The sequence below is a fragment of the Larus michahellis genome, chromosome Z (assembly GCF_964199755.1).
Source record: "Larus michahellis chromosome Z, bLarMic1.1, whole genome shotgun sequence".
Taxonomy (NCBI): Eukaryota; Metazoa; Chordata; class Aves; order Charadriiformes; family Laridae; genus Larus; species Larus michahellis.
The window spans coordinates 36,118,505-36,131,654 of record NC_133930.1 but is presented as its reverse complement, the minus strand read 5'-3'; the positions used below and the strand labels follow the sequence as shown (position 1 = coordinate 36,131,654).

The following is a 13,150-nucleotide window of genomic DNA, read 5'->3' as shown; positions in this document are numbered from 1 at the left end:
TAATTCAGGAAATCTCTAGATTCCATTACCTGTAGTTTAGAAATACAACACAGTGACAGGCACTATGAATTATGGCTTCTCAGGGGAATTACATGGATACTACGAAATGCTTTACAGCACACAGCAAAGAATAACCTGAAAATCCCAGAGCAGCAAAACAAGGGCTGAGGAGAAATCTGCCTCATAATTTACAGTATGGTGGTAAACAGCACCAGCTGGGGGGTGAAGGCGGTGCAAAAAAAAACGCAAAACACAATATTGTTACAAAATAAGTGGTTGCAACATGATCAGGGATAGTTTTGAACTAAAAACTAACCAAAGAAATGAAGTCATGGCACACACATCTGGTCAGAACACAAGGGAATAAATTCTAATTCATTTTAGAATAGAGCTTACTATATTTGCAAACAGTTTAGTATTTCCTAGACACCTGTGACAGCAAGGCTCAAGTCTCAGTAAGTCAAGCAAACCTCTCGCTTGACGTTCAGAGTTCCACCAGAGCTCTGTGCCAGTAAGACAGAGACCACCAAGTGCTCATCAGTAAACACAAAGTTCTAAATCCTGATATTTAGCATAATTCTAAAACAAAAAAAAATCACAGAGTTGCATTAGAGTTAATCTTCAGAAACAAACAGCAAGATTTAATGTTCTTCAAGAACAGGAAAATGGAAAGGTTACCAGGGACTCTAAATACATTCAGAAAACCTGTACTGAATGCAAACATGAAAAATATAAGGAAATGCATTTCACAGCTACTTCAGGAGTTTGAAACTAAACCCAGTGAAATCAAGAGTGCTTTGCAAAAATATAGCCAGCAAAGAAAGGTGTTGGCTTCCTGAAGACATCCGCTGTGCAGGATGGATCCTGTAAATACTGTCTGTTCACTGGTCTTTGAAAATCTATCTTCCACACCTCAGAAGTATGTGACAGACTTTTGCTGACACCAGGTGGGATTTTCAAAAACACCTGCTATTCTGTAGGGCCAGAATTAGACTATAGTACTTCTTCAAAATTTTGGTCCCTGCTAATTTGCTGAAAAAGACTGCCCCTTAAAGAAAACCATTCTTTTGGTGTCTGCAGACACAGTCACTGTTAAACTGAAAAAAAATCTTGCTAACAAACTCAGAAACAGGCAGAACAAAGCAATAAGATATGACTGCACAAGAAACAGAGCACCAGACCAGTTTGCATGTAAACCCTTAGAGACTTTCTTTTCCAATTGATTTTAGCATCTACTGTAAAAATTTCAGACAGTATTACCAAGGTGTCAGCTGAAGGAGTATGGAATCTGGATCTGCCTATACTGTATATGAAAGAAGACACCAATTTAAGAAAGACAGTTTCCTTCCCTTCTTCCTCCAGAGCTTGTTTCACAACTGTACTCCTTGTCTCTTTTCAAAAAAGGGGAGGGTGGGGAAGGCAGGCAGGAAGGCAGCAGATGGGGAGTGAGCTCTAAAAGTTTGAAATTGATAATGGGAAACTGGAGATAGTAATTTTCCACTGAATTTGTCAAAGAATTTTCTGGCGGCATCGAATGAAAGCTGAGCATTCAATGTGATACTTTTGTAAGACTACGTTTTAAACAAAGATAAGAAAATCAGTTAAAAAAAAGGAACAACCAAACGCTTCAATCATTAAGTCAACACAGTTCTATGATCTTGGCTAGGAAGATGAAAAAGCTGAAAAGATGTCAAGACTATTTTCTCCTCAGATTTTTTCCTTTAATTCTGGAGTTGTTGCTTTCTTTAAGTAAGAGTTTGGCTTTTGTCTACAGAGACATGCATTTATTATTTTGACTTTTTTTTTCAATTAAGAACTAGTAGAAAAATAGTTTTATTTATGTACTGGCACCTTGGGAAGATAAAGAAAAACTTCAGTACTCTGTACTACAAAAAATACAGAATATTTTAAATTCTTAGTTCGTATTGCTAACTACTGAAACTGCTGCCTGAAACCGTGACTTTTATATAATATAAGCCATTCAGCATACACCTTGTTTTTTCACAATAGAAGTGTCAGCAAGAAACTCATAGCCAAAGACAGTTTCTTAAGAAAGATTAGCAGACATTGAATTACAATGATACTGATCAAATACATACATATATAACATGTCAAGTATAACTCACATACTAGTGATATGGAAAAATACTGTAATTCATCATAATACCAGCTAAGTATCTATGAAGGAAAACATTTAAGCACACAGAAAAACATATATAATCAGCTGGCCAATCTCTTCTCCATAAATTTAGAGGGTTGGTTGTATGGAAAAAACATACAGAGTAAGACTTCAAACACTTCAAAATAAGTATGTTGTCTGTCTTTTATTACCTCAAGTTCAGACCTCACGTTCAAAAAAGTACTAATTTTAATTACATATTTAAACGAGATGTCTGTGAGAAATTCTAAGAGGTTGTTCTGCAGTGAATAGCAAAGCATACTTGTCCAACTTGCAATATCCCAAACTGCAACCAACAAGCAAATCTTTGCAACTCTTGATTATCTGATTTTAAAAATGTCATCTTTGCTGTCCCTAGTCCTCTCACACATGTATATATTTCAGAGAATAATTTCAGAATATAATAAAGCTTACTAGTCCGTTGATGAATTTCACAAATTCCGGCAATTGTCTCTTTAAATACAATTTGCCATTAAACTTGCCTATTAACTTTTGAAAAGCCAACCGTTATACATTTTAAATAAGAAAATAACAAGACAACATTTTTCCTGTAAAGATTTCAACCAATAGTAGGATGACTATTTAGCTTAGAGGCATCAAAAATCATATTTCTATTTTTTTCCCAAGAAGACTTAGATACTGACTCCCTACAGTAAAATTATTTATGCTTGGAAAGCAGAAGAGTGTCCATACCTATGATTTCTGCATCCCAACTGCCGCTTTTCAGGCATAACCACAGTTTGAGGGAATATTGAAGGGAATATTATTTGTCTAACACAGAAGTGATAAACACGGCATATGCCTCTGAAACTAAGAAGTGAAAAATGGACAATTTCCTGACAAAGCACTTAAAGTTACCAATGGTCTTCTGCCACAACCTTCATTTTGAGGAATTCCTCAGGTATTACCTGAGGTATATTACCTGAGGAGGTATTACCTAAGGAATACCTCCTCAGAACGTAGTCCAGTCAATTAACATAATTCATTCCATCCTTCACTTCTTTTCCATGACTCAAATAATGTAGCACTAATCTTACAGATTCAGTGTAAAGAAATGGTGTGTGAGACCCAAGACAAGGCTTAAATCACTCTGCTTTAAACGTTTAGCACAGTCCTGTGTAGACTTTTACTGACTCGGTAGATTTGACTCTAATTTAAAAGTTAAAGTTAGACTTAAAGCTTTTCCAAGTTTAGGGCATTTAGCCTCTCCAATTAAATGTTTATGTCACTAATCATATTGATATTTTGTTACTTTCAGTGGAGATCGGTAGTTCTCTGACCCAATGCTAATCACAGTTGTGTAATTTTTAAAGTCCATCCCTACTCAAAACTTGACAATAATACACTAAGCGTCAAAATATATCAGAGAGAGTCTACATAAACTATTGTCTACTGGTAGACTTCCAAAAGCTTTACTTCTTGCAGAACAGAATGGTATGAAAACACACTATTGCACAAAAATACCTCTAATGCAAGGTAGTGCTTGTAAGCAGAACAGTAGGCTTTTTGAAAAGATTCAGACTTAAAGGTACTGAAATCATTAAACACTTACTTAGCTCTGATCACATCACAATCCTTTTGGGAGAGTTCTTCCTGTTTCACAGCTACCTGAGATGACAAATTACTGCATATACTGCGCAACTCTTTCATTTGTTCTCTTGCCTCTGCTAAATCAGTTTCCAAATTCTGCAAAGAAACCATTTGAAATATATTAAAGCTATGTATAAGAATGAGTTAAAATTTACTATGTGTGTTATCTACATACACAGACATATGGATGTGCACACACATATGTATATATTTATTGTGGTCTAAGCAAATATATATAGCTATATGTGCATGTGTGTGTATGAAAAATGAGAAATACCAGAAAAAAGGCGTATTTCAAATTTTAGGTGGCCACCTATTCTTTACTGTAGGAAGTTTTCCTTAATTCATTTGCCTCGTGTGGAAGGAGAATCCTGAATTATATCTTTGTAAAGCAACAGTACACTATTTAACTACTGAACTGTTTAAACCCTGTTTTCTGTAGAAATCAAACAGAAAAAAACTTACTCCTAACAAAAAACCAGGTATACATTCATTGTTTTAATTTCTCAAAAAAATGCACAAAATTGCACACATGACCTAACTGGTTACAGATTCATTTTTGAGACTGCTGGTTAAATCTGCTCTGATTTTGCACTTTTAATTCAGTGCAAGGAATAGTTTCTTCAGGAAAAGAAAACTACAAGAAAACTTCTGGAAATGCTCACTGAAAACAATGTAAACAAGCAATAGTTTTCCTTTTACAGTAAGCCTTCCTGTAGAACTTAGTCAGCAAAGTGTGAAGGTATATCTGGGAAATACAGCAGCAAGGCAGCTTACTCAAGCAAGACTTCGATCTCTACATAGTGATCTTACTAGAGTTCTCTAGAGGTTTAGCAGCTTAGAAGAGTAGTTCGGTCCTTAAGAAGCTTCATATGACTGTTATCCCAGAGTGTTTTGAGGCAAGAATGGAAACAGAAATATTACAGGAATATCTAGAGCAGCGTTTCAGAAGGTGACAACAGCCTTAGACCTGCTTTGGTATTAGTCTACTCACGGACACAATCACTTGTTCTCAGTATGGCAAATATTCCAGGATTCATCAATAATTTAAAATAAATACCTCCCAGTAGAATAGCATCCCTACTCTACTGCCAACAGTATATTAGTTTATCTTCCGTTTACATACAGACTTAGTTAAAGAAATAAAGAAATGCACATTTTTCTCTTTCAGCAAAGATGCCTCAAATATTGAGGGTATCAAAACGTTTTTGTAACTGAAAAGCAAATAATTAATTGTCTCTCTTTAAAATAGTATAAAAATGTCTTATACACATTTGGATATATCAGAAGTGTACTACAATTAAATTCCTTGAACTTGCACAAGAATTATCATGTCCTGATAATAACAGTAACATCAACATGAGAAAATAGCAAAATTCATGAGTGAATCCCAGGCTATATACCTGGTACACACAACTAATGAGACATCAATCTCAAAGGCAAGGTAGCAAAAAATATTTTATCTCAGACAATAGAAGATTTCAGAATTATGTTCATTCTACCAACACATGAAAATATTGAAGTGCAATAAGGTATTTATAACTTGCAGCCAAATAATCTCCTCAGTGAGTATCTCCTCAGAGCTTTTTTTCCACAACAGCTAAAAGTTACTGTATATGTGAAAAAAAAAGATAATAGTTCACACTTTCTGCGTGTAAATCCTATTGCCTGTCTTTCACAGCACACTATACAGTTGCAGAGGTTTTTCACGGTTGAGATTAAAAAAATATCTGATCTTACCAATGCTTAAGTTCCCATCATCCATTGCAGAGTACGAAACAAAGAATAGGTAATAAATGATTTTGTCATAAATACAACTTTAGAAGTTATACCATGGAAGAATTTAAAAACAGGAAAAAAATATCTTTCAGTACTTCACCCCATTTGTGACATACACAACTTCATATTTTGATTTCAACTAACAAATTCATCAGTTTAACCTTTTGAACTGATTTTGAAACCTTGACTTTTTTTGGTAACATTACTGAAAGGGCAAAACATGAAAACAGGGGCATGCTGAAGACTCTCCTTTATAATTCCAGGTCTGTACTGTGCTACTCTTCTTTCCTCTTCTCAGGCAGCCTTCGCAATTTCATGGTCACTACAGCCAAGGCAGCCATTGATTATTATTTCCTTAATCAGTTTGTGAACAGCAGATCCAGCTATGTGTCACTCCTCATTGGCTCAGGGAATACCCATCTCAAGAATTTACCTCTGTCACGCTCTAGGCACCACCTTGACCTGTTTGTGACCCCACTGTGAAACATCAACACTACTTATTCCATGGAATCACATGGCTGTGATGCACCTTTCTCTCTTCAGCATGCCTTATCAGCCAGGAACACAGACACAAAAAAATGATTCTTACTGGTTCCACCGAAAGTGTGAGTAGCAATGTTTTTCAATAATTTATCCAATATTACAAGCTCTACTTTTGATAACTTGAAAATTAATTAATCAGTTTAGCACACACTAGATTTTCCCCTCCAAGTATCAACAAACCATTCGTTATCCTGGAAATCCTATAATCCTTTCATCATAACCAGTCCAAAGGCCTCAATTTACAAGAACTTTACTTTCCATGTTAACAGATCTGAATTAAGCTTTTTACAAAGGGTTTCCATCAGCAAAACAATCACAAGTGTCACCAAAACCATTGAATTGCTAGTGGAAGAAAAAAGATGTTTCTGGGCAAGATGTTGATTAGACAGTTAGTAAACAGAATATACCAGAAGGTCATGTACTTTGACAGTGTAAAAGAGCACAGCCTTGTAAGTGTTCATTAGCCATGTAAATATAAAGAATCCACTAATTAGATGTGTATATAAGCAGCCATCAATCACTTTGATACCATGTTTGTGGCTTATTTCTTACAGGAATTTAAAAAGAACTTGCCAATTTTCACCAGCAAACAAGACGAAGTATCATTTAAATAAAAGATACAATATTTTGTACAATGTATTCAATTATTTCCTTGTTCATTTTATCACAAACAGTGAAAATAACTTTTTAATATATTATATGCAATAATAAGGCCTCTCACAGAGTGGAGCCCTCTGGAGGCTAGGACACAATTTATCCAAAGCTGCAGTTAAAGTTTTAAAGCATTCTTCCAAAACAACAAACATCAAGTCTACTGCAAACAAATCACAGGTAAGTAAATTACACATTGAGAAAAAAATTGTGAATGATAATACTTTTAAGCTTTTATTATTTTGTATATATATATATATATATTTTATCTTAAAATACAGTATCTTTTATTTTTTAATGATTACATTTTAAGATGACTATTTGAAGTCAGTTTCCTGCTTTGCAACATCAATTTTTAAAAAGCTGTGGGTCTTAAGTGAAGGAATGTAAATGAATGCAAGTCCCCACTGGTAGATTTGAATATATAACTTGTTATTTAAAGAAAATAACTTGTAGTGCAAATGTCTGGAGAAGTTAATTCTGAAATAACATACAAGAGTCCATTCCATTTCGTACCTTTATTCTGGCATCATTGCCAGATTTTTCTGTTTCCCATTGTGCCTCCTGCTTCCTCAGTTTCTCCAGGTCATTTAGCAGGTCAGCACAGCATGTATTTAATCCCTTATTTTCCTCCTCCAGGTTTTTTATAACCAGCCTGTTTTGCTCTTCCTTCTTCTGTGCACACTCCTCAGTGTCCTGTAGAACAGTACCATAAGGGCCGATAAACAAAAAAAGTGAGAACTAATCAGCAAATATAAACTGTGCAGTTTTACCCTCACAGCAGCTTCTTCTATATTTGATGGCCAAGGTCACCTGTGTACTTTTATTGGCCTCTTTCATGCAGGTGGAAGGGTCATATTTTTTAGCTGGATGACAGCTTTGATGAGTACACATTTGCAAAGAGCCCATTAATTGATCAAGCTGCCTTTGATGCTGTCCCCAGCTATTTTTGAGACCCACACAGACATATCCTCCCAGACCTCGGCTTTATCAATTAATAATGCCAGTCCCATCAGAATCTAATTACAAGAAGCCACATCTTCACACTCCTACTTTCTTTGCTCCATTTCCATCATTAACTATTTATCTGAAAGTTATAAAGCTTGGATTCTTGGCTTTAAAGCATCTTCCTCGGAGTTGGTATGTGAGAAAACAGTAAGGTATAGCAAGGCCTAAGGCAATTTTTTCTCCAAGCTTGTCACTTTCTGTGCCACAAAGGCTGACATTGCTTAAAGAACTACTTCAAAGCTACAGTCTTATGAAACTATGTACAAGTCAATATACCTTAAGTTCTTGGCTTTTATCTTTAAATTTCTGGTTCAAGTTACTGAATTCATTCTTCAAATGGGCATTTTCCTCATCCACAGCATTTTTTCTCTGTATTAAGTTGTTTATCTCCTGCTGCTGACCTGTGAGTCTCTATTTAGAAAAAAAAAATGAATCTGTTAATAGACAAAAAGAAATTGTAAAAGAAAATGCATGTATTGGATTTTAGATCTGTGCATTTTAGACCTATGAAACATAACAATCTGATATATGTAGTTTTACAGCATTATTTTCATTTCATTAGTACTTTCATCGTACTTAAAACTGCATGACTATACAACACAGTAACATAAATAAGGAATATCTTGCTGCTGCTACACAAAAGAGCCCATAAATGCAGAACTGAATGGATATTATTCAGTAAAGCTTAGACAAAGACAGTCACTCGCAGAAGTTATATTTGTGCTTATGGATTAAGAACACATTAGAATACTATTTCACTTGCACTTTTAGTATACCAAAAATCAAGCCAAAAAGTAGAGTTCAAAATTCTCCAGAATTTATGAAGATAATGGGAAATAAATGTTAAGTGAGGCAACCAAAAAGATTATGACACAAAATAGTTATAAAAAGGGAATTAAGTCTAACGGAACTTGTAGCCCAAGGAATATAATACAACATTCTTCAATACAGACAACAGTTTAGCGTACCCACACATAATAAGATCTCACTGCCACCAGAAAAACAACTTCAACTTTCTGGGTTAGATACTTGCACTCTATTCTTATGACGTTCATATGAAAACACCACACTCTTCAACACATATTAGAATTGCACATTTTTCTTCAGAAGTCTCTTTTAATTCCACATACAGTTTTGTACCTTACCTTCTTAAATCAAAATGGTATTTGTCTAAAATCTTTTTTCCTAGCAGTAACACTGTAACTGTAGCAAGAGGAAACTTTTATTTCAGGACAAAAATGCAACTGCTTTGCCTTTAAAATACATGGTAAATTAAATGTGTTCAGAAACATAAAAAATTATCCAGAGGATATACCTTTAGATTATTCTACAATACTGATAACATACATAAGGGTTTTCAACCTCCATATGATTAAATCTGGTTCACATGTACATCAGACGTGAAAAATAATGAAAATGTGCTGAGAAAAAAAAAACATAAAAAACAATACATTTGAAGTAATAGTCAATAACCATTGATTTTCAGCCTACATGTAACAATTAAGGCAAAAAAATTAACTGTGCCACCACTGAACTCGAAGCAACTTGCTCACAGGAAGAAACACAGCTGTGCAGGGGGGTAAGCAGGGCTTCCAGAGCACTGGCATCCAGAGCACCCACACTGCACAAGGAAACTGTTCACAAAGCAATAACCACAGAAGGATGGGGCAATTTTGAGAGCCTAAGTAGCTGTTTGAGCACCAGCTTCTCCTCAAGGTACACCCACTCCTCTCCCTACTCTGCACAAACAATTACTGCGCACAAAGTAAATCTTCTCTGCCCTTTCTGCTGCACTATGTTATAACAGTTGACAACTAGCTTAATGGCCAATAAACTAACTTTTTCAGTATTACCGGAGTTAAATGACATAAAAAGCATTAATTTCACATATTGGATTATAAGACTACAGTTGGCAGAAAAAAATTTATTTATGAATTATTATTCAAACCACTAGTGAGCTACTGTGACAGTAAGGCACCTGAAAAATACGTTTGAAGATGTGCAGTGAAATTAATCTCTGTATTTAGCAAATGTCTTGGTCACTAAAAATATACATAACTGTTTCTTCCTGTGGACTGTTTGTTTCATTTTTTACTTTTTAATACATACCTTTGTTCTATCTTTTTCCAAATTACTTTGAATATCTGCCTCTATTCTGTAGACTTCTTCACTTTTTCTACACACCACATTCCCCCCTTCCTTGCAAATATTTTTATTGTTCTATTTCTTCTCCTACCACCATCTCCAAATCTTTTCTATCCATTGTTCTTCCATATTTAGTACATTTATTTTAACCCTCTGACCACTACTTTTATCCACACACTGTTACAAATATGATAATATTTGTAACACCCACCATACCATACTACGTAGCAGAAAATATGTCCAAGCAAGAACAAACCTTGCAACCAGTTCAGCATATGAGAAAGGTAATGTTAAATTGTGTAGCAAATACTGAAAACAAACAACCACGAACAGATAAAGTTTAGTAAATAGTGTAGGGAGGCATGAAGGATGTTTCTCCCCCACACTAAAAATTTCACTTTATTAAGAAAGAAAATTAATTATCTTTGTTGTACCTCATATTCAATATCAGACACAGTAGAATTCAAAGAATATACAAAATTTGGTACTTTCTAAGAGTGGTCTTTAATAAAATCAAAAAGAAATTGAATGTGAACAGAAGAGAATGGATAAATGACAACAAAAATTGAGAGAAAAGTGAAAGAAAATAGAGAAACCTCATATTCTCATACCTTAGATTTTTGCCTGAGATGTCATTAATTCCAACCAAGCAGACAAAAAAAAAATAGTTTGTATTTAGAACAGTGTTTAATTGGTAATTTCATCTCAAATGTAGAGCATGCTTGTTTATATTTTATAATATAACTAACTCCCCTACAGAGACTCATTTTACAAGACTGGCACTTTGAAGAGATTCCAGTCAAAGTCTGCCTAAGATTACAGATTCATAATCATTCTCGTATTTCCTCCAAAGAAAAACAAAACCTGATTTTCAGATTCAGAAATTTGTAAGAATTTTTTGTGAGAGATATAACACAGTGCATAAACTCTCTCAGCCTAGTTTGTTATCAGCAGACATTAAGGAAGAGATAAAGAAATTAAGAAAACTCTTTTTCACTTCGGATTCCCCTCTTGCATATTTTGAACCTCCCAGACACCAGGCTGAATTTTCACTGTTCAAAAAGCAAAATGTTTGCTCTTCAGCAACATCATTACAGTTACAGGAACAAACTGTTTTGTTTGCCTCCCTCCCACTCCACAGGTCCTCATAGAATTTGAGTAAGCGCCTCCTTTGAGTCTTTCTTCCAGCTCATTACTACTTGTTTAACATTTATCAAGACAAAGTCTATATTTGAAGAACACCCTTGTAAATTCTACCTATCTGAAAGAGTCTATTGGCTCAGAAGAGTTAAAAATTCACAAAAACACACTCTCACGAAATCTCAAAGTGCAGCTCCAGCCCCTTAAGGCATCTAATTTGTGAGTACACAAGCTACATCGTGTTACTACGTAGTTTCATTATACACTGTGCAGAAACTGGTAAGCATATTTGTATTTCTGAAGTGAAATCAAAGATCTTTGTGTCCTGTTTGGAACAGGAAGTTTATCAGCATTTTGAAGGATGAATGGAGACATGAAGGTAAAAAGTGCAACTAGCTATTTCAAATGTTTGTTCCATATTGCTGAGATGAAATTTTAAACTCAAGTAAGCCACTGACTTTGCATCCTTTGCAGGATAATCAGACAGATTACCCTGAATCAGACTCGCACACTAATTGCTTATCACCACAACTGACCCGCTTAAGACTTTGAATCAATCAAAAGGCAAATACACCACATCAATCACTAAGCAGCAAACTCACATGAGTAGTCTACAAAGTCGTCTACTGCAGCAGCAGTTAAATGATATTTAGTAAGTTATACCTGCATGGAAAAAATCCTGTTATGTTTCAAAGCATTTTTCTTGGGTACCACTTTGTATGCTCTTATCTTTTCCTCTAAATGAATTGAACTTTTACTTTCATATCTGCTCATTTCACGTGCTTATAAAGAAGGAAAAAAAAGAAGGGACTGTTACTCGGGAGCCGTGACTGGGTAGAAATAAGGGTCATAAAGAAGAATTTCTGAGATACAGACAATTAAGTAAATTATCATCTGCCTCTGCCTGTGCAGCTGTTTTTGCACTTTGCTTCCTCAACCTATGAATTATCTTGTATAATAGGAGGAAGAGCGTAAAGACCGATTCTTACAGCAGAGAATACAAGGAGTGTTCCTAAAAGACCACCCTACTCTGGTAGACAAATGAAATAGCAGAAAAAATCCATACCTCATCAACACATGGGGCAACCTCCCACATGAGGTTATTTTGACGGACTTCACCAGATAAAAAACACTCATCAGGAATTTATCTGTTCCCAAAGTACTGTTTTTGTCCAGATACCGTAAAAGACAGGCTAATGCTACACCAGAACAATCTCAACGTGCATTTTGCATTGGGTGCAGTCATACTTTTTTGAATACAACAGGACAAAAGCAACGTTCAATGGGCATTTGACAACTTGGTGCTCAAGAGCTATAAAAAACCTCATATAACTAAAACAACCACGGTACACTGCCAAAGATTTTTCCATAGCCAAACTGCCAGATACAAGAGAGAAAACTGTATTCTAGAAGTGAACTTACTCTAATGAAAACCAAAAGAATCTAATTTTACCCTTTTGTTCAACTGGGAAGAATCAAAGAGTATCCCTTGTATATTGCTGGAGCCCAGAATGCTCCAGGCAACAGTATGTACAAAGAAAGAAACACTGTGACCTGGTGAAGCAGGTCTTTTGATGTTAAAGAGTACTGTCATTCCAGAATTCATTTTTATCCTTTCCCATGGCATCTCTTTAGCTACAACACAATACACTTTTTCATTTCCCTAATAATGTCAAATTGTTTACTGGCAAAAACTTTTCTTTTTTTTTTTGTTTACTGGCAAAAACTTCTTTTTTAAATACCTTCAAATCAATCTGCAGAGGAAGCACAATCACATGCTAAGTCAAACAAGAAAATTAGCTACGAAAACTACAGATGAAAACTGAAGCTGGAAAATTGTCCTTTTTTGTCTTAGCTCTGAACACCTCAGAGTCTTTTCATGGCAGTAGGATGTTATAATTATCTGTCAATATTTCATGTGAATAAATATACAAAAAGTTTTTAATTAATCTTCATTTTTATCCAGTGTGAATTTAGACAGTATACGACTGTATGAAGACAGTGAAAGTGGCAACAAAAACGTAACTCTTTAATGCTAGGAGTCTGTTTCCAAAAAGAATATGAGTTAGGGTACAACTGCCAGCAGTTATGTACTATTTGATATTGCAGACATCA

At 35.0% G+C, this 13,150-nt stretch overlaps 1 protein-coding gene across 3 annotated transcripts in view; it reads right to left on the bottom strand.

Moving 5' to 3' along the window:
* CNTLN (centlein) overlaps positions 1-13,150 on the bottom strand; it is a 196,365-nt gene that overhangs the window by 144,395 nt on the left and 38,820 nt on the right. For all 3 annotated transcript variants that reach the window (XM_074570561.1, XM_074570562.1, XM_074570563.1), the window contains 3 exons: positions 8,027-8,161; positions 7,259-7,438; positions 3,732-3,865 (listed from right to left, as the gene is read on the bottom strand). In XM_074570561.1, the coding sequence (XP_074426662.1) occupies positions 3,732-3,865; positions 7,259-7,438; positions 8,027-8,161 (449 nt within the window). The remainder of the gene's footprint in view (positions 1-3,731; positions 3,866-7,258; positions 7,439-8,026; positions 8,162-13,150) is intronic.